This window comes from Octodon degus, unplaced genomic scaffold (assembly GCF_000260255.1).
Source record: "Octodon degus isolate 3935 unplaced genomic scaffold, OctDeg1.0 scaffold00026, whole genome shotgun sequence".
Lineage (NCBI taxonomy): Eukaryota > Metazoa > Chordata > Mammalia > Rodentia > Octodontidae > Octodon > Octodon degus.
In genome coordinates, this window is record NW_004524602.1 from 17968290 (window position 1) to 17994270 (window position 25981).

General features: G+C 54.4%; 1 protein-coding gene across 3 annotated transcripts in view; it reads right to left on the reverse strand.

Annotated features, from left to right (window-relative positions):
* The window catches only part of Myzap (myocardial zonula adherens protein), a 77473-nt gene that overhangs the window by 49085 nt on the left and 2407 nt on the right, over positions 1-25981 (reverse strand). For all 3 annotated transcript variants that reach the window (XM_004628871.2, XM_004628870.2, XM_023712686.1), the window contains exons 2-4: positions 18232-18318; positions 5058-5213; positions 1879-1971 (exon numbers count right to left, since the gene is read on the reverse strand). In XM_004628871.2, coding sequence (XP_004628928.1) covers positions 1879-1971; positions 5058-5213; positions 18232-18318 — 336 coding nt within the window. The remainder of the gene's footprint in view (positions 1-1878; positions 1972-5057; positions 5214-18231; positions 18319-25981) is intronic.

Below are 25981 nucleotides of genomic sequence, written 5' to 3' on the forward strand. Positions count from 1 at the left end.
GCGCGTGGGGGGCGCCGAGGATGCAGCCGCGGGCAAGGGGTCGGGTCCAGGGGCGGCCGGCGAGAGAGAATCGGGAGGTGCGGGAGGCAGCAGGGGCCGGGCAGGGCCTTGTTTACCCGCAGCCCGCCCGCGCGGACTCCTCCCTGGCCCTGAAGGCAGTCATTAGCGTCCACGTCCACAGCGGAGAGGGGCAGGGTGGGCGTCTGCACAAGGACAGGCTGCACCCATCTCCTCCCACATTCCAGCGAGAATGGGCCGGGAGGGCAGGTGTGCATGCCCCACTCCTGTAATCCGGCCTCGGGTCTCTGCGGATAGACAGCCACAGTCCAGCCTGAAGCTGAGCGCTCGCAGGGAGGCTGTCGCTGCCGCCTTCTCCCCAACGCTGACTCGTGTGGGAGGATGTCACCTACGCATGGCCTCTTGTCTTTGGGATTGATGATAACATATGTGACTTACATCCTAAGGGCGCTAGCTTGGTTAGACTACAGGAAACTTACTTTTCTTAAAATTTCTGAGTAGAATGCACTGACATGGGGCCACCCCATGTCTCATACTTAAGAAGTATGAGGGGCAGACAAATAGACCTCTCTTTCTCTCTTGTCACAGGAGCCAGGTTATCGCCCTCCCCACCCGCACCCCTCCTGCTTTCCCCCAGTATGAGACCTACTGGGAAATAATCAGCCTCGGAAGCCAGAGATGGACAATGCCAGCCCGGTCGGCCTGTCCTCGCCTCTCCTGTTGTCTCTTCTCTGGCTCCGAGACTGCTCTAAGGTGGTAGGCTGGCTGGGGCTGGCATTATTGATTCTGTTTTCAAGGCTGATTATTGTCCAGGTAGGTCCTATTTTGGGGGAAACACAGTAGTTAAGAAGCCACTGTTAATCCCTTTTTGGATTAGCCTTTCAGCAACTTTACATGGAAAACAAGCTTGAAATGGTTATTTTTTCCTCCTTTTTTATACAAATGTAGCAAACTTTTCAGTAGTCCCTCGCTATTTCACAGTTCATCTTTTGTAGACTATTTCGCAGGTTCTCAAAAAATAATAATCCAAATTATTTATCACAGATTTTTCACTATATCGTGGGATTTTGCAGTACTGTACATATATGTATGTTATTAAAATTATGTAGGTTTATGAGTTTAGAAAATGGTTAAGAACATCAGAAGTGTTTTTAAAGATGTGGGAAAGGTTGGTAAGAGTGTGGGAAAGGTTTATAAAGCCTATATATATATATATATATATATATATATATGCTAATATATATAGCATTGCTACTTTGCTGATTTTCACTTATCACGGGGATGTATGGAATACAACCTCTGTGATAAGTGAGGGTCCACTGTACATCTGTGTCTACAACTTTCTCTTTCATTTACTTTATATCTTTGAAACCTTTCTTTCCCTGTTTTTGAACAGAGCTAAGTTGTTCTTCTCTTTTTCAACTGTATGTTTTCTATTGGAGAGACATAATCTAGTTTCCCATTCTTGATGGGCGTCTGGGTTTCCAACCTTTTCATCACCAGGAACAGTGCCGCCACTGGGCTGGGCGCTGTCTCGCGGTCTAAGCCCCTGCCGGGCAAGCACGAGGACTCGAGTCCAGTTCCTGGCACTCACGCCGCGCCAAAAGCAGGCAATGCAGTGATAAGTTAATTCGCCCCTCAGTCATTTCATGTGGAGAGCTTAATCTGTAGAATAAACTTCTAGGAATAGACTGGGGGAGTGCAAACTTCCAAATGTGATTAGAATTCCCTCCTTCAATTTAAAATACGGCTCCATTTATAAAGAAAATCCTGGGCTCAAGCATCGGGAGCCCCTGGCCTCCGAGAGGAAGCCCGAGTTCTGCCCCACCCGCCCACGGCCCCGCACCGGGTGCCACTTACTGACAGCTCTTGGGTGAGCTGGCGGATCTTCTGCCGCACTTCGCCATAGTCTCCGTACATGCGCCTCCTCACTTTCTCCAGGGTGGCTCTCACCTGCAGCCCACAGAGAGGGTATTATTAGAGATCGCAGTGCTACTACGTTTTCAGGCAAGGTGTCCAAAACTACTGACGAGAGATCAGCCTCACAAAAACAGAAACGTTAAAAATAGCCTCACAAATGAAGGGGGAAGTCACTTTGGACTTCTAGTTAGAAAGCAGTTACCCAGATTATGCTAGTTATAAATAATAATAATTACATGTAGCTTTAAGAGTAAATATTAGTTATCCAAAACCTAAACTCATGAGACAGAGTGGTTCACTGAAATTCACCTGCCGCTCTCCAGCCGCCCTGGCCAAGGTCTACCCCTTTTCCCATCACACATTTTTTCAAGTAGAAAGCTTCCAGTGGTCACACCCTGAACAGGACCAAGACCCCAAGAAGCCAACAGCAACCTTCTGTTTTTCTCTGCGTCTGCTCTGACAGCCAAAACACGGCACACCACCCAGAGAGGAGGGCAGAAAAACGAGAGCCTGGGCTGGTGAGCTGAAAGCCCGCCCTTCAGCGCTCACCGGCGGGGCAGGAGACCCTGACGCTGAGGAGTGAAGAGACCCCTCAGTCCCCTGTTCACACAAACACAGCTTGAGGAACGTGGCTTCGAATTTGCTTTTAACCACAGTAAGAAGCCTTACAAACACACTCTGCTTCTTCCTGTCTTCTGTGCCCTAGCCGGGCAAAGTCCTCAGGAGCTCTCGGACAGGACAGGAAGTCTCAGGACAACTTGCTGCAGGTGCACCCGCACTCCCACCCTGGACAGACTTAGGGCCTCGGCATGGTGAGGAGGCAGGTGCTTAGGGACCCTAGTGGCAGACCTGGTGGCAGAAGTGTGTCTGTGAAGCAGTGTCCTATTTTCAGTTAGCCTGGACACGGTGGAGAAGAGAGGGGGAGGGAAGCGAGGAGCCAGAGCCAGCCTCCCCAGGTGGAACCTGGCAACAGGGCTTTCCTTCTTTCTCTCAACCATAAACACTCCAGGGCGTGAGGCCAGAGCATGGCCTTCATCCTAGGCGCGGGAGCGAGCACCCACTGTGCCCACGCTGGGCCCTGTGCCATGCCTGATGGGCAAGGGTGGCATCTCCTCCAGGGAAGCACTGCAGGACCAGCAGGGCAGGAGATTCCCTCGCGGGGAAGGAGCAGACCAGCCCACAGGCACACTGGCGTGGCCAGACCAGGGATGCGCTAGAAGCCAGCCAGCCACGAAAGGTGGGACCTGGAAATCAGCTTTAGATTGCGGGTGACAGTGGAGGTTAGTAATGTTCTGGGGCAGAGCCGCCCTGCAGCTGCGGCAAGCGTCAGACACAGCTGAGGAGCCGCCCAAACCTGCCGTCTTTGTCTTGGGCAACTTGTGATGGGTGTCTACGTAGAAGGCTGACTTCTAAGGCAATCCCATGCTATCTGGAGCACATAAATTAGCAAGCGCTCAACATTTCCTTGAGAAAAATACAGGAGGCCTAGAATGCCTCAGCTGGGAAGAACAATCAGGAACAGAATATTCTGCGTGGTAATCAGCTCTCTAGAGATACAATAAACAGGGATTCGAGACCGGTAGTTGTCACATTCTGTGTGTGTGTGTGTGTGTGTGTGTGTGTGTGTGTGTTTTGTTCATATTTTATGTTATTTCTTACCTTCACTTTTTAAACTTCCAGCAGATGTTCTTCTAAAACCCACACAACAGCCTAGACAGCATGGCTTTGCACACTATCTGCAAACCCACCAGGGCAAACGTGGCTTCCTCCAGGGCTGGAGGCTTCACCTTAGCACTCACAGCCCACACACGAGAGAACCGAAGCTGACAGCAGGCAGAGCTGCACCGGAAGCAAGTCGGGGTACGCGCGCGCGTGCCTTCGCTGCCCCAGCCCACAGCGCCTGCTCCTCACAACCGCGTGCTAGGCCGCAGGCCAGTGCTGCGGCCCAGCACCCGGCGCAGTGCGTTTCCGCTCTGCTCTGATAACCTGGCATGGACAACAGTAGCATCAGTCAGCCGAGGGCAGTGGGGTGAGCCTGTGGCCCGCGTGCCGCGGCGAGCTCTTATCACTGAAAACTCTAAAAGCCTCGCTATCGCCGAGCTAGGGGGACACTGAGTAGGAGAAAAATGGATATAGGCAGATATGAAAAATTAGAAGAAAATGCCCCAAAATGTTAACAACTGTAGCAGACAAATGGTAAGATGATGATGATGATGATGACGACAACGATTTTGGTACCGGGAATCGAACTCGGGACCTTGTGCTTGCCAGGCAGGTGCTTGTGCCACTGAGTTATAGCCCTAGCCACAAATGGCGATATAAATTATGAGTGTTTTCTTCTTCAGACACTTTCGTATTTTCCAAAACTTGCCCAAAGCGTATGTAACTTAAAAGATAAGAAATACAATATTAAATACAAAGAAACGGCACGACTTGCTTTGGTCGCCCAGACCTGCCTCGGTGACTGCCGGGTATTCCTGCTCTTGGCCTGAGCCAGCCAAGGCCTCCTGTTCTCCTCGCCCGTGATTGGTCGAGGGAGCTAGCACGTGACCAGCTCTGGCCAATAAGACGCAAGGGGTAGTCTATGGGGGAGAGGTCTCCTCATCGAAGGCATTAAGTGACCAGAGGTCTCATCTCTTCCTCCAGACTTATTTTCAGAAGCTAGCCTGAGTTCGAGACTGAAGAAGAAAAAGCCAGTGGAAACGCAGGGAAGCAGAATCAGAGCCTGGATACGCCCTGCCCGGAAGGCCGCCTGCCTCCAGGCGCCGTGCCACAGGAGATAAACTTCCTTTGGAGCTGGCCTCCCTGCAGCCCCGAGCTCCTCAGCATCGCTGCACCCGCGTAATGCGAGCCTCCGCCCAACACACAGAGGCGGGCGCCCCGTGGCCTGGGATCCCGCTTGCAACGCCCCTCCCGCAGAGGTCCAACCTGTGCCTCCCTGCCGACCTGCACCTGCACTTTCAGCAGTCCCCTGCAGGTCCTAGAAACACTTCCACCTAAAAGAACGCTAAGAATTCCTCCAAAGGCCTGCTAGTCCACATCACCCTCCGGCACCACGCGCCGCATGCCGCAAGGGGCGCCTAAGCCAGAGAGGGGCAACTCCACCCGCAAGGGCTCACGTCTTTGATGTAGTTCATCTCTTCTTTCAGCTGACTGGTCGACCAGCCGTACACCACCATTTCCTTCTGCTGGTTCTGATCGGATCTTCGAACCACGCCATAAACCACGCCCTGAGGAAGTTTCCTGGTTGAGTCTCCATTGCTTAGTTCCGGAGGCTACAAGGGTAGGAACAGAGATAAAGCACAGTGAATCGTAGGCCTAGAGGAAACAGCTTGATGATGGCCCATGGGGTGGGGACCTATGCAGTAGGGCCCCTCCGGGTGCCTGGTTGCAGAGGCAGCAGGTGGACACCCAGCCTGGTCTCTGTGGCCAAGTGGTGCCCAGCATGGACCAGGCCTGCCTTTACCCTGGCGAGGGAGCCCTCGTGTCCACTTCTGCCGTGGCCCTGTCCACCAGCCTGGTGATGCAGCCGCACAGCCCTTCCCTTCTGCAGGGGGCAATCTGTCCTAACTCCCACTAAGGCGCCAGAAGGACTTGCTTAGGACAGGCCGGCTTGAAACCTCACACCCTGGGTAATGCTGTTTTTCCCCTTAGACCGGTTGGCCTGATGGCTCCCACCTTATTACTAAGTATGCAGCCTGATGTGTGGGCGGTTGAGATTGTGGTCACCTGGCAGCCACCCCGTCCCCTGGGCACAGGACTGACCCAGCAGCATTCTGAGAAAAAGAGGTGAGGTCAGTACACAGCTTGTTGTGACTATTCATGAAATATTTCTGAAAAGCCAGACGGACACAGTCTGACTTGAGCCCCAAGGAATCTTCCTGTTCCTGCAGGCTGAGCTTTAATTACTTCAATTAAAGATTGCTGGCTGTTGAAATGCAAATCCCCTTAAGGATCACAAGCTGAGGAGTGTACTCTTGTCTGCCACCAAGCTTGGGAAGCAGGAAGGGAGACTTGCAGGCTGGCTGAGCCCGCAGGGCTGGGGTGCTCCTCCGCACGTTTAGTGCTCACGGCCACTCTCCGTCAGTGAGTTTCTTCTGTATTTCCTAGCTGCGGAAACTGAAGTTCAGGGACAAAAAAGAACTTGCTAAGGGAGGGGGGGAAAAGAAAACAAATGAGAAAAGAAGGATAAAATGGAAACAAAGCTTTGTAACTAGGAAGAGGAGTTGAAGGGAGGGGAGGGGAACAGGAACAAAAGTGAAACCAAGACACAGCCTATGCAGGGATAAACTCCCCGAGATGACTGTGATTGGTATGTGTATCTATAATGCACCGATAAACTTAATAATAAAACAGGGACTTGCCAAGGATCTCACGTGTCAAGGCCAGCCAGCCCTGTGTGATTCTAGGGCCGCATGCTCAGACCGCAGGGTATTCCAGGTACAGGACAAGGAGGACAGAACAGAGGTCTCCGTGACATGGAGGGGACAGAGACAACCAAGGAGCTGGGCCCCCAGCAGGGCTTCCCAGAGGCGCCGGCTCCTCTAACCTCCCTGGGGCCACCCTGACCTCGGGGAGCCCCCGTCACAGATGCCTGAGCCCTGGGGCGCTCCTCCCCTCCTGAGCACTGGGATGACAAGTGTGCGCCTCCATGCCCAGCACTAAACTTTTTCTTAAAAGTCTAAAATAAGACACATGACAAATTATTGTCAGTGACCTCTGAGCAGGCTGTGGGGTGGCACCAGGCTGCTGGGGCTGGAATGACTTTTTGGTGTTTGCTTATGTACTTCTGCATTATGTGTTTGATTTTTTTTTTTTTAACAATTAGAGATTTTTATCAGGAAGCAAACACCTCCCTCAAGTCCATCCTGTGCACCTGTGTGGGGGAGGTGAGCCTGGAGGGTCTGCCCCCCCATGCACACGTGCGCATTGAACCAACCCACTGGCACCTTTGAAAGGGCTTCTAAGTTTAGAGGCCTGGCAGGCCCAGGCCCAGTGGGCAATCACAGTTCTGGTGGTCACCATGGGCGGCAGCCAAAGAAAAGCTCCGTGAAACCCCACACAGTGGAAAACAAAGCTCTGACTTGCACAAGGACTCCACCCAGTTCCTGCAAAGCAAAGCCTGGGTGGGCAGAGCGCTGTCGAGGGGGCCGGTGCCAAGGGGAGTGGGCAGGGAGGCACCGCTGAGGGCACAGAGTGAACGCCACATTCCCATGTTTGTCTTAAGAATGCACATGTTTGAGTCAGACGTGGTTGCACACTTGGGAGGCTGAGGCATGAGGGTCCCAAGTTCAAGGCCAGCTTGCCTGATCTTGTCTCAAAACAATGACAAGGAATATGTGTTTGTGTAAAACTTCTAGAAAGATGCACTGCAGACCTTAGGATCACTTCCTCAGTAAGCGGGCTGTTCTTGCCTTTTCTAAGTGCCTGTGCACTCTCTCACGGGGGTGGGAGCCCACAAAAAGCCAAACAGTACTGTGGAACCAATCATTTTTATTTTAATTCTTTAAAAAAAGAACTGTAAAGGTTGTTGAATTGTCAAGATCTAAACCACAGACTCTGGAGCTGCTGGCCACGGTGGAGTAAGGGAAGGGAAGCAGAGCTACATATGAAGACACGAGGAGAAAGATTTGTTGCCTGGAATTTCAGCGAGCCGTCTCGGCCTGACCCCACCCTCGCCCTGCTGTGTGCATACACTGGCAGGACGGCACCCTTGAGCTTCCTCTGTCTTTCCAAATCTAAGCTCATTCCTTATGTCCACTGCCTCCACACTAGCTGAGAATCAGGACAGAAAGCCCGTCCCAGAGTCCAGAGGCATGGACACAGGAGCCTGGTCCCTGCTACCAGGGCCATCGCCAGCTCCCCGCCAATGCCAGCTCCAGGAAGCCGAGGTCTTGTTTGTCTCCTTTCCCCCGACAACCTTCAGCACCCAGCAGAGACAGACATGCAATGACTTTCTAAATGAACATTTGCTGAGTGATCGGGGACTATGAAGCTAGAGGCGGTCTGGGGGCCACCCAGAGCCCGCCACATCGTCCAGCCCAGGGGCACCTTTCTTCCTTCCTCTCAGATGGACGAATGGAGTGCTGCTGTCCATCCCAGTGGCAGAGAAGTGCCAAAGAGCAGAGACGATTATTTTTACAAAATGTCAGCATACTTGCGAATCAAAGTTGGAGAATATAGGGAAAATCACAAGAGCTGACATGTCCAGCAACACTTATGGCTCAAGTTTTCTCCTCTGTTTTCCTTTAAAATGTCTCTCTGTAAGAAAAATACTAATTTTTAGGCACAATGAAAGTATCATAACACTATTAAGAAAGTATCTTCGAGAGTAACATTGCAAAATATTTGGGGCCTACTTGTTTACTCAAGGGGTGACCTGGCCGGGTGGGGCAGAGACTCCTCATACTTTGGCCTTCCTTTTGTACACATTTGAATGCTCCATACTTAAAGGGTTTTAATTCCCCTTACAGTGCTACTTGATATGTTAAAAGTCTGAATTTGAAAATATACACGAGACCTAGGACATGCCTTCTTTCTGGGTATTAACACCATTGAGCAAATCTCCTTGAAAACAAAAGCCCCAGTAAATGTGAGGATGAAAAAACAATTATTAGTGAAGAAGGAAAAGGGAACAACCAAGCGACAGGCCTCTTCCCCTGCCCTGAAGTGACAGGCAACGGGATGAAGAACTCATGTGACAAACACACACATGAGGATTCTCACCACGAGGGTGTTTCCTGTGAGCACGCACAGCTTGCGGCCCGCCTCTGTGCTCAGCCATGCTGTTGCCCTAGAGACACAGTGAGCAGCAAGCCCCTTAGAGACCTGGAAAGGTGGGGCTGGCCAGGTAGCTCAGCCGACTAAGGCACCTGCTTAGGCAGACGCAGGGACCAGGGTTCGATACCGGGCAGGCCATGCCGGCGTGCCTGTGATCCCAGCACTTGGGAGGCTGAAAACAGGAAGGATCACTACGAGTCCCATCTGTGTAGTGAGACCCTGTACTAAAATACATAGCAAGCAAGCTGGAAAGGAGGAGCAACCTTAGAAAAGCACCCCCTCAGTCCCTGATGTCAAGGGCTCACCGACCCCTTGGATTCCAGCTCCTGAATTAGAATATGAGTTCTTGCACTACCAAGCCAAAGGCATACCTGCCCCCCGCACCGCCAGGCCCCAATACTGGGCACAGAGAGACGCACACTCACAGGTCAACTGTGTGGGGCTGGGGCTGTGCTGACATTGCTGGAGTATCTGCCCGTCTTGAGCACAGGGACCGAGCTGTGCAAAGGAAGAGAATCCAGGCGCCGAGGCTCGGAGTAAGCAACGAGAAACACAGCTTCACCAACTTAAACTGGTGGCAGCAGAGGCCAGGACGGGCAGTGGGCCACACATCCAGCCTGCCAGTGCGACTTGGGGGGGTCACGACAGGAAGGAACTAAAGCAGGACATCAGGGCGTGACAGCCTGGCTGGGGAGTGGGCTGGCCTGCTCATTACAAAAGCCCAGAGCACAGTCACTGAATAGTTCCCAAAGCCCTGCACGTGTGCTTCTCAGGAGAACTCCAGCAGGATGGGGCAGCCTGAGGAGTGGGCGGTGCGGAAAGGACAGCTGCCACTGAGCTCTCAGCCACTGAGTCCTTATGCACCGTGGCCCACCCTCACACTTTAGGGTACGCTGGGAGTCCCCCACTTTTACCTGGCCCCAACTGGCTCTGCAGAGTTCTTTGTTGTCCTACCTTTAAAAAGGTAAAACCTTCCTACTGTTTGCACTTGTCTTGACCAATTTTTTGCTCAGAACAGAAAGAACCTAGAACCTGGAGCCTTGAACATAGAACCTGGAACCTGGAACCTGGAACATAGAACCTGGAACCTGGAACCTGGAAGGGAACTGTAGCAACAAACCTGGTAACAAAATGACCTGCTGAAATTGAGGCCAAGTCACCTCCTCCACATCTTGCTTTGGCCTTTGTCCCTCTGGCCAAAGGGCAGCTGCTGCCCTGTCACTGCCAAGAGCCCAGCCCAGGCATCCAGCGCTCCTGCCAGCACGCACAGGAATGCACGCCAGCCTGCCTGGCCTGTGGGCCCATCTGCATGAGTTCCTTATCCACTCATTACTCATGCATTACATAGTTTTGCCTCTCTATGACAACAATGAACGCTAAGAGCAGAATCTGAGGGCCTTTCCACACCCCGGAAGAGAAGCAGGGAAGGCAGAGCCAGCCCTGTATTCTCAGAAATGGAAACCTTTAGTTTATCAAAACATTTGTTATTTTGACAGTGTCACAGACTGAATAGTCTCACGCTCTGACACAGACTGATCGCCTTGAATATTTAAATAAGACCGCTTCTCCGTAGCCAAGCTGAAGCCCAGAGATGACAGTTTTACTGACTGCAGCCTCCCTGGTCGTAGCCTCAGGACAGCACTTTATGGCTTCTCTGCAGACAGCAGCTGCCAGGTTCAGCAGCCTCCAGGTGAAAGGGAGGAATATCTGGGAGGGGAAACAAATCAGGAACTGCTTTTCTGGAGCCAGGTGTATAGGACACGCCCTGGGTAACCCTGACTGATAAAACCGTAAATATCCAAAGCAGACTTTGCCTGACAGCAGAACGCAAGCTGATGCTTCCAGGGCTACACGGCCAGTGACAGACCAACCTTAGAACTGACTGCACTGTGGACTTGCTGCACGGCCTGTGCAGAGTTAGTTACTTCCCGGAGCTTCAGAAGACTTGAAAATGGCTGTGCAGTCCAGAGGCTGCAGACAATATTCCTAGCTCCTCCTTTAATGCGGAGGGTCCTGTCAGGCAGTTGACACCACCCTGATCTGACTTAACCTCAGCTATCGGCCTTGCGCCGTTTGCAAATGGTGGTCCATAGACGGATGCATCAGCTCTACGGCCAGACATCCGGAAGAACATCAGCTCTGGGCTAACATCTGCATTTGCTAGGGGAGGAAACGGGGCCCTGGGAGGTGACTTGAAGGGCCCAGCCTTGCCTTGGCAGATGAGAGAGACAGGCTGAGAAGCCCAGGCCTCCTGCCGCCCTCCAGGGCTGATAGGACCATCTCTAGGAGGGCGGCCGCCTCCTGCTCCTCTGAATCATCTCAGCAGCCTCCCTCACCTGGCAACACTGGGTGCTGTATAAATAGTCAAGCCGCCAGAACCTGCAGGATGACTCACCCAGCTCCAAGGGAAAGGGCCGTGAACCCTGGTGGCAAGGGCTTCTGCCTGGGGAGCCCTGTGCTGCTTACGAGAGCTCCCGCCCAGTTCTCCGTGGACACTGCGCCTCCGCTTGCCTTCATTCGGTGTCTCCAGGCCCAAGAACAGCTGCTTTAATAGCAGAGAGCAGGATGGGGAGAGCTTGGCGGTCTAAGCGCATGCCTGGCAAGTGCAAGGACCTGTTCAGTCCCCAGCACTGCATGCCATGCTGGCCCTGGAATGCCAGGCGCACCATGCCAGCTATCGAAACCGGGTGTGGTTGTGCACGCCTGTAATCCCAGAGCCGGTGAGGCTGAGACAGGAGTATCACTATGAGCCCAAGCTGCATTGTGAGACCCTGTACCAAATAAATAAATAGATGATTCTTTTGAAAAAGAGCAGGGACAACGAAGGGCACCTACAACCCTAGACAGTGGCAGCTGAAATGCTGTCCGATTCACAGCCGTCTATCGAGCTGCAGAAGGCTTCCCCACCACGAGGACCCGTCAGCCAGGCCAGACTCGTTCAGATTTAACCCGGGATCAGGGAGATCCTGTTGCAACACACGCATCTCATAGTTGGTACTGGTTCTGTCGAGTGTGCGCGCGCGCACGCGCGCGCGTGTGTGTGTGTGTATGTGTATCCATGCACACAAAGGAATACAGGGCATACGAATTTGTATAGGATCTGGATACACATGTTCATAAAGTTCTTTGGAAATGATAGATACTTAATTTCCAAACTATCTATGGCCAATCTTTTGTTTTGTTTGTTTGTTTGTTTTGTTTTTTGGTGCGTGGGATAGAACTCAAGACCTTGTGCTTGCCAGGCAGGCACTTAGGCCACTGAGCTATCTCCCTGGCCCCTATCTATGGTCAACCTTAATTCTAATGCTCCACAGTTTTATAAGCACGTCCCATATCTATCCATTTTTCAGCATGAAATGTGTCCCAACAAACTGTTCAACATTCCTTCTCCCGTATCCTAGATTTTTTAACATACAAATAAAAGCTCGCTGCTGTTGCATCTAATTGTCCATGTAATGTGAGGTGATTGCATAACACAAAGAAACTGCCTATAGGTGGAACAATGTCCCCACAGGTGGACCCCTGACCCCAGCACCTCCCCAGCTGACCTGCTCTGGAGACGGTCGAGCGCACATGAGGTCCTTCCTGGCATCCTTCGAGAAAAGGGGGAAGTTTGGCCTTTGACAGACGCCAACACAGGAGCACTGCGTGTCGTAAGGACTGCCCCAGCGCGGCCACAGCCAGGGCTGCTAAGAACCGTCGGGAGCTGCAGGGGCCCAGAAGGACCTTGCGCCTGCAGCTCCGGAAGGAACAGCTTGGCGGCAGCCCTCCAGTGACCCGTGCTATGACAGGACACAGTCCTCGCGCAAGCCACGCGGTTTGTGGAGTTCACAGCAGCCCAAGGAAACCAACACCAAATGTGATCATCACACTCATGGGTCATTTACGATTATTTTCTTTTTTAAAGAAACCCTTCTTCTAATTTTATTTATTTGTTTGGTACAGGGTCTCACTATGCAGCTCGGACTCATACCGATCCTCGTGTCTCAGCCTCCCCAGAGCTGGGTGTGCACCACCATGCTGGGTTCCAGTGGCTGGCTCAGCGAGGAGCTGGAACGGCATGCAGTACCAGGGATTGAACTCACGTCCTTGTGCTTGCCAGGCAGGTGCTTAGACTGCCGAGCTGTCTCCCCAGCCCAAGGGCCATTCATTAAACAGCTGCCCACGACAAGGCAGGAAGCCACTGGGCTCCAAGGAGACAGAATTCGAAGAAGCTGCCCCTGTTCTCAGCATGTCTGTGCCTGAGTGGATGTCACATACACTCTGCAGAAACCATGTGGCGCTGTCCACAGCAGTGGTTGGCACCATGCGCGAGAGAGGCAGCCTGGAGCCTGGAGCCCGCAGTCCTGGAGGGGCAGAGCAGCCCAGGCACAAGGCGGCCAGGAAAGGTCAGAGCAAAGCTTCCTCTGGGCCTGCAGGGGCCTCGGGTGAGCCGAGAGGTGGCTGCAGAGACCCCGCAGCCTGGAGAGGTTCTGCGCAAGACACACCACGTGTCCGGGAGACACAAGCATCCCTCTCATGGGCACAGACCAGCCCAGGGAAAAACTGGTGGCAGTATCGTTGGCTGGTTTCAGCTGAGCTGCGACTGGAGCAAGCAGGGTTGCCCGAGAGGACTGGCCATCAGGGCTGAGCCCAGACGGGTGGCTCCTCACCGGGACAGAAGCCCAGCAGCCCCACTGGGCGTTAATGTGGCTATCATAATTGGAACGTCACCGTGGTCTCTAAGGCTGCATCTGCACTGCCACCTCTGTGAGAGCGGCCAAGGCTAACTCCCAGGGGGCTTCATGAGGAGGGCAGTTCTACTGAAAATAAACCACCCCAGGAGGGCTCTGATCCTAAAAGAGCAAGGGTTGGTTTGTGGAGAAAAGATGGGGACCAAGGCAGAGGCCACCCTGGGGTGGGGAGCTCAGGTTCTCAGAGTGGTAGGAAGGGGACACCACTGGCACCCCATCCCCCTCTCCTCCCCCACCCAGCATCCCCAGCAGTGCTGGGGACCCAAATGCACATGACACCCAAAGTGGGATGAGGCCCTGCTTCTCACAGGGTCCCAACATGGACAGGGACCTGCTGGGGGAGGAGGCACTTGCACAGTGTGTGCCAGGTCAGGGCGCACAAGCTTGTGTGCCCGCATCCCGCTCAGAGTCCCGGTGCTGCTCAAACTTCCGGAGAATCTACTCGCAGAAGTTTCCAGATTTCATGCTTTTAGATGCTGATGGTAAGGGATACACCATCAAATACTGGGACTGAGGTTGGCAAAAGTAGCACAGAGAGGAGGGAGGGTGCGAGCCGAGCACCTTCCAGGTAAGGCGAGGCTGCCAGCCCCAGGCCTCATAAGCGCATCCTCTGCAGTCAGGGGTGTGCAGAACGCAGAGGCGCCCGGCTGCAGGAGCGAGTGAGGCTCACGTTATGAAGAAGGATGGAGCACACCAGAGGACACAGAGGGCCCAGCCTAGGAGGATAGAGGGGAAGCAGGGCAGCCGGCTCGGGAAGGGCATGACCGCAGGAGGGCACAGAGAGAGGCGAGCTCCAGGGCCCTGGGTTTAGGCTCCCAGGCAAGCGGCTGGTGTTCAGTCACCAGACCTCTAGCCCAGACTACACAAGCCCCATGTGCAAGGCGCGACTACCTCTCTTGGAGACATCATCAAGCTGGACAGAGAAGTGGCAGGTAGAGTCCAGCAGCCCACCAGTGACACGCAGAAAGCAGCCCCTAGAACCCGAGGCCTGACAAAGAGGAAGAATGGAAGAGGAAATGGCACTAGGCACCTGGTGTGTGGGAGGGAAGCTCCCAAATGCACACCTCGATCCTACCCTCGCCCTAACCCTAGCCTTACCCCTAACCCTAACGCCATGCCAAGCCTCTGGCCTTGCTGTAATCACCTCCAGCAGCATCCAAACACTTTGGTGCAGCTGGGTGAGGGCAGCCTCCCGGGCAAGGCACACCTGTACTGGGAGGAATTCCTCTCCAATGATGCAAAACCAGAAGACCAGGGACAGGAGGATGTCCAGCTGGCAGAGCCACCCACAGCTGGTGAGCTGCCCCACGGCATCCCAGAATATGAAGCAGCCGCCATAGCAACAGCAGATCGAGCCAACAGCAGTGGCTCTCAGGCCTGGGAACCCTCGTTAACCATGTCTTCACTGGAGTCAGTCAGGACTTTAGACTCCACCTCCAGATGCAGGCCACAGCAGCCCAAGCTCTGCTCATGGCCCCTCAGAGGGCCCAGCAGTGTCTGGCCCAGAAGGTCACCCAGAGTTCTGGGGGCCTTGGGAGTCTGTGGGCCTTGGGGAGGGGCAAGCTTTTTGGAACCACATCAGAAGCAGCCCCGCCCAGCACCCACGATGGCGTGAGGACTCGCGATTATTCATGACCAGGTCTCAGGCAGGACACTGTGGCCAGGCCCCTCAGAACAGCCTCTGGGTCACCACCGGAACCTTCAAGTCCTGCTGCCACCCAGGACTTCAGTCCAGGGAAATGGCCGCCCCGCCCTCCTCTCTACCCCAGTTCTCGGGGTGAGTCACAGCTTCTGCACTGTCTGCCCAGTGCAGGGAGGGCACCAGGACACGGCGGGCACCGGGCCTCCCCCAAGCTTCTGGGAGCTGGGGAGTCCTCCACACCCACAGCAGGATGTGTGCAGAGGGGTGTGGGGAGGGCGCCGGCCCCCGCCAGGGCCACCTCCGCTTGGTCACGTGCGAAGGCTCCGTGTTCAACACACAGACTGAAGTTCCTGTCGCTTAGCAAACCTGAAAGGCACCATTCAGAATGAGGGGCAGTCTGGCGGGGCTATCACAGCTAGCTCAAGGCCTCCTCCTTTTCCCTGCTTCACTCTGCAAGGGGCCACAGCCCTGCTGGGTCCCCTACAGCCTACAGCCAGGACAGCCCCAAGGCCTGCGTCCTGCCCCATGCCCCACTTGGCTTCTCCTTCCAAGATGGGCTTGTTGTGAGCAGCCGTTGTGCCCAAAGCCACCCACTGAAGGGGCAGGCGGGGCGGGCCATGCCAAGGGCAGAGGGCCATCCCCTCACCAACCGGCAGGAGAGCCCCCGCCCCCACTCCCCGGTGGTTGTGACCTTCAGCCCCCAAAGATTTTCTTTGGTGAATGTGCTACAGAGAAGCTGAATGAACGGTTCAATTGTATCTCCACAGGAACATAACCATGGGGAAGAAAATGGGCATTTATCCAATACTATCTACTACGTGGCTCATACTCAAAATTGCATAATTACTGCAGTGCCTTCTCATTACAAAGTTTGCTGCCCTGAGATCTATCCAAGGCTCACTCCTGTGTCTCCTCCGTGTCTCTTTCCTGGGAGAGATTGTCATCTTCTCTCAAACAACATAGAATTCACAGAGGGGTTCGGGCCAATAGTTCCTGTAGAATGGCCCACATTTGGGGTTCTTCGGCTCCTGCTGTTAACTCAGCTGAGTGAGCACCAGGTGATGGGGTGTGCTATGAGCTGAGGCATCAGCTTGGAGGGAGATGACAGCGGGCCATGCCTGTCAGAGACACCTGGCTGGGCCACCTGGCTGCACGGTCACCCACAGTCCCTTCCGAACCAGCGTGGCCCCTGCTGGTGAGGCTTTGAGAGATGTGAGTATCCCGGGCCACCGTCACCTCTCACCACCCAGACCCTGCACCCAAGGACGGGCCTGTCCAGGCTTTCATGGTACAGAATTCCAGATTAATGAGCTGGGTTATAGAAAACCTTTCCTTCTCCCTCTCACTCCCTCTTTGATTAGCAATATGGTTGTAGATTTTATTATCATTATTTACTATTATTACTGAGGATATTATAACCCACTAAAAGCTATTCATTCCTTATCTGAAATGTTTGGGCCCAGACATGTTTCAGATTTGGGAGTATAGGTTTTTGTCCATAGGTTTTACTGGTTGAGCATCCCTAACCCAAAAATTCAAAATCCCAAATGCTCCAAACCTAAAGCATTTTGAGCACCAAGTAGATGTTCAAAAAGTCATGGATTTTGGAGCATTTTGGATTTAGGATTTTCCAGTTAGGGCTGTTCAGCCTACACTGTTATTACTTTCTTGGGTGAGAGGGAGGGGTGTTGAGACAGAGTCTTGTTAATGTGGCCCAGGCTGGCTCGAACTTGTCGTGATCCTCCTGCCTCAGCCTCATGAGTGCGAAGATTACAGGTGTGCACCACCCTGCCCAGCTGTCATTATTGTTTTTGTTTTGTTTTGTTTTGGCGGTACCAGGGATCAAACTTGGGACCTTGTGCTTCCGAGGCAGGCGCTTATGCTGCTGAGCTTTCTCCCCAGCCCTTCATTATTGTCTTCGGTGCTCCTGTTCTCCCCATGCTGGCCACATGGAGCCCTTCCAGCTCGGCCTCACTTGCCTCTGAGCATCGCCCATGTGAGGCATCCCAAGCCCAGCTGCCTTCTCCCCGCTTCTGCCTGGAACCCACATCCCCCAGGTCCCTCTACCAGCTGTCTCCTCTCACCTTTCTGCAGTCAGGACCTCACCTCTTTGCCCCACTCCTATCCTCTGGCATCCACCATCCCACGACCCTCCAGTGTTTTGTCTTTCATAGGAAGCAGGGAGCAGAAAGGCAGGGTGGGAGGGAGGGGGACAGAGATGGCAGTGTGCCCGGGGACAGTCACTCACAGAGCCGGCTGGCAGGAGCTTCCTCTACCACTGGTGGAGAACTCACTGCCTCATGGCCCTGCTTACAGACTTCTGTATGTCACTTTATTATTTTAGTATTTGTGTCACTTTATATAAACATGTGCACAGGAAGACCACCACCTGGCCCCTGTGATCCTGACCCCTTGTCTTGCCTATCTGTCCCCCTTAGTCCTGCTGCTGCTCAGACTGCAGAGCGCATGCAGTGCTTTTGTTCCTGTCCTTTCTTGCCCACTGCATATCTGTTCTGAGGACGGCAGGTATGTCCAAGCCACCGCTCCAGTCCCTCCTGTCCTCTCAGAGCCTGGCACTCAGCAGGTGCCCTCTGCACCTCGGTGGCACCTGCCCAGCTGTCCCCCGACCCCTCCTCTGTGTTCCCAGAGCCCTCACATGCTGCCGGGCCTAAACAGTGGTGTGACATCGCCCTGCAGCTCACCTGGAAAGCGGTGAGTCCTTCCACGGCAAGACCAAGGTCACACTTGTCTCCACAGCCTCAGCATCAGCTCAGCGCTGGCGCGCACACATTTGTTTGCCGAGCTCCTAGCTCCAGCCAGGAAAGCGTCCTTCACACACACCAGGGTCGCCTCACTGCCCAGCTGGGCTTCCACCAGCCATGCCCAGCCCTGAGGGACCTCTTAGAAGGTCCCTCGACTCAGCCACTCCAGGCTGCCTCAGCCACAGCCCCCGTCACTGAGGCCACCGTCCCCAAGACAGCACAGAGCCACAGTTCGCCGAGGAATGGAGCTTAACCAGCCTGGTGGTAGCAAGGGTTTGACCTCTGGGGGCAGGAACAGAGGCCGGGACACGGCTCCCCTGAGTGGCCTGGTGAGGGACTCTGGGTGTGGATTACTCTGGACACCAAACGGCCTCACCTGCTCCTTCCTCACGATCTTCTTTTCTGCTTGCTCGGGTGCTGGGCTCTCGGGAGGCACAGTGAGGCGTAGTCTGCAGACATTTGCCTAAAGGAGGAGGAGGAGGGCAGAGGCCGATCAGGAAGCAGCGAGGAGCCAGGTGCCCTGGGATCCCCGCAGGTGGCATGGGCCCTGGAGTGGGGCCACTGCACCCATCACACAGGTGACCAGGAGGGTGAGGCCACCCATGCCCAGCCCAGCACAGGTGCCACTAGCCTTTGGCTCAAGCAAATGGCTGGATGACTTCAGAGACTTCAAACCTTTTCACATGGCTCGGAGTTTCCAGCAACCTGGACAGAATAATCTCGCTTCACAGGTGCCAGCCATGCACAGCTAGCAGGACAGAAGCCCAAACGTACACAGCGATGCCGTCTAAGGCCAGGTTTGGCACCCAGGGCAGCGAGGCGCCCTCCCTTTGCCTCGGTATCTAACTCTTCTGCGACAGCGTGTGGTGCTTGATCACACCTTCCTTCCAGGGCACTTTCTCGGCAGCCCTGCCCGCAACATCCAACAGGCGCAAGCTGCTTGGGCCGCCTGGAGGGCTGGGTGTGTGACCCAACGCATACGCATGGCGGAGGCATCTAGCCTCAGTAAGAGGTCCGATGCTGACGTACGTTCCCCTGCGCTAGACACACACTGACCGGCGTGACCCCGCCGAGCGGAGGCATCTCAGGCAGTCAGACTTAAGGACTGAAGGCCGAATGGTGGGCTGGGTGGGTGCCAGCGCCCGCTGGGCATGAGTGTCAGCAGGCGAGGTGCCAGGGCGGGGGAGGGGCAGCTGGAGATCTGTGCACACACTGTGAACGCACACAATGCCACGCAGCGGTTTTGCTTACAAATAGCTAGTGCTAGGGATTTTACGATCTAAAAGAGAGGGAAAAGCCCAAATCAAAGCCAACTGTATTTTCTGAATACAGGCTAGACATAGGCAGTTGGAAAGGCACAGAGGACCAGGAGCACAGCAAGCGTGAGCTGATGAGGCGTCTGAGCTCCTCAGTGGCTCAGCCACACGCTTAGTTATCTGTGGATAAGCCTTCCCCAGGTCTCACCAGCTCGCTACAGGCTGTCAAGACAGGTCACTGAAATATTGGAATAAAGCAGCCCAAGTGACTTTCCCAAGGCCAGGGCTAGGGATGGAGCTGGGAGCAGGGCACTTTCCTAGAGCTCACAAGACCCTGGATTCAATCTCCAGCACAGAGAGAGAGAGAGAGAGAGAGAGAGAGAGAGAGAGAGAGAGAGAGGCTAAATTGTACTATTTCTCTTAAACTACAAAAGCAGTGACCAAAACCAGAACTTTCAAGGCTTATCAGTGTCCCACCAGTGCAAGGGCGCTGGGTCGAGTGATTCTCCCGAGTCGCCCCTGCACTAGGAAGGGCGGGTCCGACAACAGCGGCTAACCACGTGCCCAGTGCTCGCTGTGCGCCAGGCACCCTCTGAGAGCCTTACACTCCTCTCACCCCACTGGGACCCCAGCATTGGTGCTCTCAGAATCCTGCCTTCAAGGAGGACGCTGACCCTCTGCGGGGCCACGAGGATGAAGCAGCAGCACTGAGGCATGCACCCAGGCAGCCTCCATGGCCTGCGCCCTTAGCCCTTGCACTCCTCAATGAAATGCCATGCGGGGTGGCCCGTGGGTAGCACGTGTCATCGCTGAACCTCTGAAAGGCTTGCTGCCGCCACCTCGGGGCTCGGCTCTCAGGAATGCCACTGTCGCCTGTGTGGATTGGACTGTGCCCCCGACGAGTCACACGCTGAGGTCCAACCCTAGTTTCTCATAACACGGCCTTATTAGACACAGGACCTTTCCAGAGGCAGTCAAGTAAAAACGAGGGCACAGGCATGGCCCTAAAACCAAATGACTGGCGTCATTATGAAAGAGGGAAACCAGGACACAGGACGGGCGGGGAGACTTGCACACAGTCATCTGCAAGCGAGAGAAGCCCCAACGGGCCAGGTCCACACAGCCCTCTGATGGGACCGCGGCTGCCGACACCTTAGAGTTGGACTGCCAGACAAGAAATGTACACTGCTGCAGCCACCAGGTGTGTGGCAGTTCTTAGGGCATCCCTAGCAAAGTAACTCCTCCTTCCCTCCTCAGTTCAGCCCAGCCTGAGCAGCGGGCTCACAGATCCGTATTGGCTGACAGGCAACCTCTGAGAGCCCGACCTGCCCAGCCAGGAAGGGGGCCCTCCCCCACCCCCGCTCCCCGTCCCAGCCTGCAGGGATCCTGTCCAGGAATGGCTATCTAGCACACACCCAGCCTCTGTGAGTGTTAGACGTCCCTGCGACCGTCTAGATAATATCATTTCCTTGTCATCCTACATGCTCCACAGTGAAGCTGGTGCACCTGACTTGGTGGCCCTGCTTCTTGTGGAAATGGACAATTTAGTCACCGGATCTAGGACAGTAGTTCTGTGATGCCTTCTGATTGGCCAACTGCCTCAGCCATGTGATCCCAAAGCACCATCTGACTGGCTGATTACTCTAGCCAAGGGATCCCTAGGGGCCTTTTGACTGGTTGGTTACCTAGTCAGTCATTCCTCAGGGTCATGGAAGGGGGCCTCAGGAGTCACCAAGACGTGAGATGGCTGGTAGTTCCTAGTGAGCCTGCCCTGTCCTGCTGGCCCCAGATATTGGTTTTCCTCAGCGCTCCCTCAGATGCTCCCACCCTGAGCTCTGTGTATCCAGCTCTGCCCAAAAGTAAGCACAATGTATAAAATAAAACTAACTTATAAAATAACATGTTGACTTCAGAACTCTGCGGCAGGTGTGCAGGTGCTCGCTGCTCCGCCCAGGGCCCCGCCTCCCCGTGACCCCGCCTCCCGTGACCCCGCCTCCCCGTGGCCCCGCCTCCCCGTGGCCCCGCCTCCCCGTGGCCCCGCCTCCCCGTGGCCCCGCCTCCCCGTGGCTCTGCCTCGCCGTGGCTCCTCTGTCCACAGAAGCGCTTTGATGCAAGCATGAAAGAGCAAGGTCATTATCTGCTAAATGCCGACACACGGCCAATGACTACACCAGCAATTTAGACCCAGCCTGGAGGAGGACCGCACACGCGCTTCCCAACAAGCTGGCCGAGGCACTGCCCCAGACCCAAAAAGCAAGCCACAGAACAGAAAGGTGAAAACGATCGCATTGTTTCCAAACACACCCTAATAACTTGTGTAGACTTGAACAAAAAATATCCTTAAGGAAACCCAACCACTGGTGTTTATCTCTGAGAAATAGTATTTCTCTAATTTGTATGATGACTTTTTTTTTTTTTTTTTTTTTTTTTGGACCTGCACTTGCCAGGCAGGTACTCTGCTGAGCTATCCTTGGCCCACCATTGCTTTTAAAATTAATATCAGTCCAGTTAGAGAAACAGCAAAGACTGAAAGAGAATGTTTGAGCGAGTCAGAAGCCAGTCTTCCCTCCATCCACAGGGCAGTTTCAGAGCAGCAAATGGAACAGTCTAGAGGTCTAGAAAGAGCTCTGAACTCCCAACAGAAATGCCAGGAAAAATAGCTCTGGCTGCAGCTGCTGGGCTGAGCAGCGGAGCCCTCTCTCCAGCTGCTGGACTGACCCAGTGGAGCCCTCTGTCCGCTGGACCCCTGCAGTGGCTCGGGAAAGCCCCCGGGGAGCTCAGCCAGCAGGGCTCCTCTCTGCATTTACGATGCTGATCACCATGGTTTCCTGAAACTCAGGCACAGTCCACAGAGCCGCCGAGAACAAGCAGCACCGGAGTGGCAGGTGAGCAGCTTATTGCCAGGGACCCCCCAGCAGCTGTCTCTGCCCTTGAGCTCTGAACTGTGCAGAGACCACGCATGGAGCACCAGCCCTGCTGCTGCTACTGGGCCAGACAGGAAGGACTCAGGCTTTGGAAGCACCAGTCCTCCCCCAGGGACCAGAACAGGAAGCTGCACACAGCATCCTCATGCCCAGTTGTGGACACAACTATTCGGAAAACAGTTTTAAGGGACGTGTGACTAGGAAACAGCTGTGCCTACAAAGAGTTCAGTCTAGAAACATCCTCCTATGAGGCGAACAGGAGCGCACACAGCCTCGGTCTGAAGCGGGTGGACTTACACTTCCTGAGCTTCCATGAGGTCCCGACACCTACTAGCTATGAGACCCTTGGAAAGCTGCTTAGTCATCAGTGCTTCGGTTACTTGCATTGTAAAATGGCTAATGGTACTGTAGCCTCCACGGACTACGGTGAGGATTACATGAGCCAACGTGTAAAGGGCTTAGAGCATTTCTGGCACGTACTAGAGTATCTGCAACTGTTCTTCATTATTGTGGGAATATGGAAAGAGAACTTTAGCCTTCAGTGCAGGTGGGAATGTTCAGGAAGGAAGGCTCCCAGGGTGACCCTTGAGCTGGGTATAGAAGGACTCTCCGGGCCGCGAGGCGTGGCGAGCCCACTGCCTAGCACATGCTGCTACTGCACAAGCCCCTCCCGGCAGGCCAGAGGCGTACTTGTTGGCATATCCCGCCGCCCAAGCTAGAGGAAGAGAGGAAAACGGAGAGACAGGCCAGAGCTAACTCTCAGAATGCGCGAGTGCCACACGGAGAAGAAGTAAAGGCTCTGGTCGAGGACAAGGAGGAGCCGCTCAAACCTTTGGAGGAAGAGCCTAACTCCGCTCACTCCAGTAAGCAGCTGGCAGCCACTGAGGCCCCCTGTGTTCTCTGTACTTCAGAATGGGTGGAGGGAAAGCTGCAGGTGGGCAGTGGCAAGCAAGCTTTGTTCATTCTGGCTTTCACAGCCCTTGGCATAGTATTCACTGCTGCTCAGTGAATGTCTGTTGGGTTTTTGTTTTGTTTTCTGACTTTTGTTTTTTTAAAAAAAAGAAAAAAGAGAGAGAGAGAGAGACTATATCTAAAACCCCTGGGAGATTCTTCCACTTTCTTCAAACCAACCCCCAGGGAGGAGCAGACAGCACCCAGCCTCTTCCACAGGAACAGGCACAAGCGAGCCTTTGTTAGCAGCTCAGCACAGGGAGCTTGGTCTTCTGGGGCCCCTCTTCTGACCCCTCACCTGGGGGCCCCCTGGGGACCCAAGTGCCACCATGGGCTCAGCAGGCACTTCGGCTCACACCAGGGAAAATAACACCTCAGCTAATTAGGGGTTTGCTTAGCCATTTTCAAAGATGAGTCTCCCTAAGGAAATTAGCCACGATATTCGCATTTCTCCTGGCCCGCTCCACTGACTGCCGTGAGGGTGAAGGGAAGATTCCCTCGGCTGGGCACAAGTGTCGAAGCTCTGGAGCCACCGGCCAGGCTGTGGGGACTGGCACGTGCCCACCGGGTCAGCCCCTCAGATGTGCACGTCCCTGAACTTGAAGCCTGATCCCCTACGTCGGGGCAGGGCAACCTTCTGCTGTAAAGGGTCAGATAGGAAACGTTCAGTCTCGTAGCTAAGCCTGAAAACCACAACGCTTAGCTCAGAGACACACAATGCAGGCGGGGTCATGCCACGGGTGGGGGCTGGCCTCCCCATCCACCTGCTCTTTCCCAGGTCAGGGCTGCAACCTCAGACAAAACCCACTGTAGGAGGAGCAACCTCTCCTCCCTGCTCTCTCTGGCTTAATTCTGAGCTGGGCACACAATGCACCTGAATGCCAAGTCCAGAGAGAAAGCGTAGCGCACAAAGCCAGCAGTGTGTCCTGGAGAGTCTGACCCACAGCCCCACCCGCACCAGCACCTTCCCCTCCCTCCTACAAGGCCCCGGGGAGCTTTCTGGAGCCCGGATCCAAGAAGGTCCCTCTCTCCAAGAAAGCTGTCGGGAGGAGCAACGCTGAGGAAATGTCCTGGGCTGTGTTCAGGACCGCCCGGAGGCCTCCCACGAAGTTTGGCCCCGCTCTGCCAAGCTCCTGCCGAGCTGATCTGGAGTGCAGCCTGGGCACAGCTACTTGAAGCTTCCTGGTGATTCCATGCAAAACCGAAGAAATAAAACTCCAGCTGTATGACAGGGTGAGGCCAGAGGACATCTGGAGGCTCTCCAGGACCGACAGCCTCCTCACCTGTGCCCACCATGACACCTGTTTCCTGCCCAGATGGGTCACGGGCCAGGCTGGCTGTGCCCCAAGGCTCACAACCTGGAGTCCCAACGGGATGCTAGCTGGCTTCATCAAGGCCCCGAGAGCCTGCTCCAGTCGTAGGGACCAAGAACAAGCTGCAGGGAGGATTCAAGACAGACTCACAAGGACAGCGCTGGTGTCTGAGCAGGCAGGAAGAGGCAGGGTGAGGAGCCCTGAGGCCAACAGAGGGGCACATGGGGGCTCTGGGAAGCAGGACTGACAGCATCCCAGCAGGGGCCCAACTCCTTCCCTAGAGCAAGGAGAAGGCTCCTGAAACAGAGGAGCTAGGAAATGGGTTTGCATTTTTAAAACTCACTGTGATCATAAAAAGTGGGCCAGAGTCAGCAATGTGACACATTTAGGAGCTAGCACTCAGCCAAAGAGAATGAGGCAAAGGCCCCACGTCCTTCCCAGGTGACTGCAGAATGTCACAGAGCTCCACATACATGACTCTGTCTGTGGGAAGGACAGGACATGAACACCTGTGACAGTCGGGTAGCAGTGGGGTTTTCCTTGGTTTGGTTTCTCCATGCCATGGAGGAGCCATGACACCAGCAACAGTGCCACCAGTCCCTCTGTCAACAGACCTAGTGCTGGAGAACACCCCTGATGGCCGGGTGCTCGGCTCCACCCGCAGGGACAGCTTGGAGGAAGCCACAGGTGCTACGCCTGGAGCACAACCGGGCCACACGCTGGTCTTCCACAGTGAAGACTCACACAGCAATTAATTTCTGTTTACAAAATTCCTTTCCAACTCACATTATAATGTCAATATTTTAAAAACTGCCCCCTCCATTCCCCAAGGTCATCATTCTGCCTATGGTTATTCCCCAAACAACGTACCTCCCTGCTGTTGCCACAGATGAAGCTATTTTTGGTGCACAACTGGTTTGAAGGCAGAGCTTTTTTTTTTTAAATTTCACAACTCCCGCTGGTTGGCACCCACAACTGCCTGTCAGAGTTTTGTTTATCAGCTAAGAGAAATGCCTCCCCCCACCTGCTTGTCTCCCCTGGAGAGATGATTTCAGATAAGAAGGAAGTACAGCTGCAGGTGGCATCACTGAACAAGACAGCGGGTGGCACTCTGGCTGGCCACGCTCCCCTTGGGCGCTGACTCATAGGTCTAGGGCTCAGTCACCTGTCACCACCAGCACCGGGTGGCTTGGACGCCTGGGCCAACACAGCCTGCTCTCCTCCCCGCCCCCAAGCTGTGAACTCGATAAGCGCTGGGAACGGAACAGAGGACTCATTTTAACACCCGGTGTGTCCTGTCCAAGGTCACCAGCTGTCCATCATCAGGGACAAATGAGGGAATGCTCCAGGCTTTATGGAGATGTTGCAATCTCAGGGACACTTCCCAATTATCTGTTCATCCTGAAAGTTTATTATCAAGACATTCCACTCTTCTTTTCCTAAAAAATATGTGCTTGTCCCCAAGCAGATCCACTATGTCCCTGTCATATATCTCATGTCACAAGACATGGAGATAAATGATAGCTTCTCCTGTCTTCATCCCAATATCATCAGCTGGTCTACAAGCTGTGGCTTGTGCTGCGGACCGACCTCATGCCTGTCCTGCAGTGAGGGCCTGCCTGAAGAACTCTTTAACTTCACTGAGCTCTGAGACCACTCTGCCCACTCCGACAGTCACAGCA